The 2,932-nt window shown below is 54.2% G+C and overlaps 1 protein-coding gene across 1 annotated transcript in view; it reads right to left on the bottom strand.

Moving 5' to 3' along the window:
- Positions 1-2,932, bottom strand: part of CDH23 (cadherin-related 23) — a 413,720-nt gene that overhangs the window by 150,269 nt on the left and 260,519 nt on the right. Inside the window, exon 19 of the mRNA XM_015562107.1 lies at positions 1,600-1,716. Coding sequence (XP_015417593.1) covers positions 1,600-1,716 — 117 coding nt within the window. The remainder of the gene's footprint in view (positions 1-1,599; positions 1,717-2,932) is intronic.

Here is a 2,932-nt window from a genome sequence, read left to right as displayed (position 1 = left end):
GGGCTCGCTAAGGGCGGAAGCTTCTGAGAGCAGGGAGGAAGGCCTCCGTGCTGTCAGAGGGTGAGAGAGAGGCTCAGGATGGCCTTGAATGTGTTCAGTCTCTGTACACATTTCAACCAGCCATCCGCTCCCCAAGCTCCCAGGAAAAGGGGACCAAAGAGACTGAAGGCAGACTTCAATCAGGAAGGCGTGGTGACAGGAAGACTAAATGCCCCACTAGCCCCTGAACACCTCCGGCAGGGATGGCCAGTGTTCAAAGAATCTCGCTCGCTTCCCAGGCTAGAATGACTGCTGCAAAGTGGCTGTCAGGCCAGGGACTGCGTTTCCCAGCCTTCCCTGCATCTAGGCAGGCCGCTCCCTGGTTCTGGCCAATAGGATGTGGGACAAGTGATGTATGTCGCCGCTAGGCTTGGCCCATAAACATCTCCTTACACAACACTCCACGCCCTCTTTTCCCTTCTGCAGTGACTTCGGAGCCACAACATGGAAGGGGCCTGGGTCCCAGCATCATTGTGTGGTAGGCTTGCCACTGAGCACAACACTGGACTGCTGTGGAATGAGAATTTCTATTGTGTTAAGCCACTGAGATTTCAAGGTTTGCTTGTTTAGCATCGACAGTTCCCTTACCTGACACGGAAATGGGCACTTAGAAATGGAATGCCTTGTAATGCCCGCTAAGCTGACTTAGAACCCTATGAGGACAGGGTCATGTTCCATTTCATTCTGTACCCCAGCACCTAGCACAACACTGCAGATGTCCATTGATATCTGAGTAAATACATGAATGAATGTCCAGGGGCCTCATAGTCCTTCCCAGCTTCTGGATGAAAAGCCTGGGGTCTCTCATTGCTTTTCTCTGCACCCCTTCCTTTCCAGCTTCAAGAAGCAGAGAAATGAGAAGAAAGGAGTGTTACATGGGCTGAACAGAGCCAGGGATATGGGCCCCTGGGTGAAAAGAACAAAAGAATAATGATAATCACCTAATTCTGTTAGAACTCACTATGTGAGGGACCACTCTAAGTGTTCCCTGAGCTCACACAACAGCCCTCATATGATCACCCTCATTTTTAGGTGGGGAAACCGAGGCACCCCACCGTTAGGAAAAGGAGCCGGGTCTGAAAAATGAGGTCGGGGAACACCAAGGCCTCACTATGTGAGGGACCACTCTAAGTGTTCCCTAATGACTCACTGAGCTCACACAACAGCCCTCATATGATCACCCTCATTTTTAGGTGGGGAAACCGAGGCACCCCCACTTTTAGGAAAAGGAGCCAGGACTGAAAAATGAGGTCGGCAACCGAGGGAGAGGAACAGCTAGGTTTGAAGAAAGGTGTCCCTGAAGAACGCCATGTAAAATGGAACACATTTTAAATGACAGGATTCTTCAGCTCTGGAAGACATTCTCCAGCGGGTAAATTCATGTTGTGATTTTCTTGTTAAGATCCATCATCTCACTCAAATTACTACTTCAGGGATGAAACCAGGTGCTCAAAGCCGGTTTCCTGTGAAACACGGGCTTCCTGTGAAAGGGAGGAGGCCCTGACCCAGAGGCAGGTCCTGGGTCACCTGAGATGCAGAAGATGAGAGCGCGGGGCTCACCTGAGCGGGCGCCGATCCGGAACTGGGAGGAGCCCTCCAAGGAGTAGATGATGGACTCCTGGCCGTACTCCCGGGAGCGGTCCAGGTCCGTGGCATTCAGGATCAGCACCGTGGCTCCTGCCGGAAGACAAGGGGGGGCGGGTGTATCTGCTGCTCACCATGGCCTTTCCCCAACCCCTCCCTGGCTGGTCACCATATTAATACACTCAGATTGACCAACTTTGACTTTGAGTCAAAAAGAAATGAAGCTCCATATTATTCTACCTCTATTATATTCCATTTCGGTCTTGTTTTATCTTGTTCACAGGGGAATTTATTAGAGTTTTTATTTTCTATTCACTGTCCAGTTAAGGCCTTGACCCTCATTTCTTTCTTGGTGGAATCTGGGCAGGGTATTGGCCTCCCCAGCTGCCCTGGCCAGACCCTGCGAGCGGCTTGTCTGGCAGCCGAGCCGGCCAGGGCTTTCTGGGCCCTCCTGCCACCCAAATGCCAGCTCTGGCAGAGGGGCGAGCAGGTTCAGTATGAGGATCTCTGGGCTGGAATCCGGTGGGACCTCTGCCAAGTGCCTTAACTTGTCTGAGCCTCAGCTTCCCCCTGTAAGACGGGTCTAACCATGAAGCCATGTGTGGGGCTGTCAGTGACGGTCCCACGGATAAAGCGTGCAGGGCGCAGGCCTGGCCAGGTAGTGCTCACTGACCTGCAGCCGGGGTTGCTACTGTGCTGACGAACCAACGGTCCCGGGGGGCGTAAGGGGCCAGGCAGGTGCTGAGGGACAGGGAGGTCATTCTGGGCCCTTCTAGTAGCTGTGGGGCCTCGGATTTGACTCTCAGTCCTGCCCTAAGCAGGAGACAGATACGTGGGCCGACACACCACTTTAACCAAGCACATTCAACTCTGAGGAGGAGTACGTGCCACGATGGAGGCCCCTCCTTGGCAGAGTCAGGGGAGGTGGAATGCAGGGGCCGCTTCAGCAGTGACTTCCTCCAGGGGATGCCTGAGACTGGGATGGGGGAGGGTGGGCCGGGTACAATCTGGTACCCACCCAGCAAGTCATCAGACACCAGGGAGGTTCCAGGAGGCTCTCTGTAGAGCCGGCCGACACACCACTTTAACCAAGCACATTCAACTCTGAGGAGGAGTACGTGCCACGATGGAGGCCCCTCCTTGGCAGAGTCAGGGGAGGTGGAATGCAGGGGCCGCTTCAGCAGTGACTTCCTCCAGGGGATGCCTGAGACTGGGATGGGGGAGGGTGGGCCGGGTACAATCTGGTACCCACCCAGCAAGTCATCAGACACCAGGGAGGTTCCAGGAGGCTCTCTGTAGCTCTGAGGTG

The sequence above is a fragment of the Myotis davidii genome, unplaced genomic scaffold (genome assembly GCF_000327345.1).
Source record: "Myotis davidii unplaced genomic scaffold, ASM32734v1 scaffold134, whole genome shotgun sequence".
Lineage (NCBI taxonomy): Eukaryota > Metazoa > Chordata > Mammalia > Chiroptera > Vespertilionidae > Myotis > Myotis davidii.
This window is presented reverse-complemented; position numbering and strand designations above follow the sequence as displayed.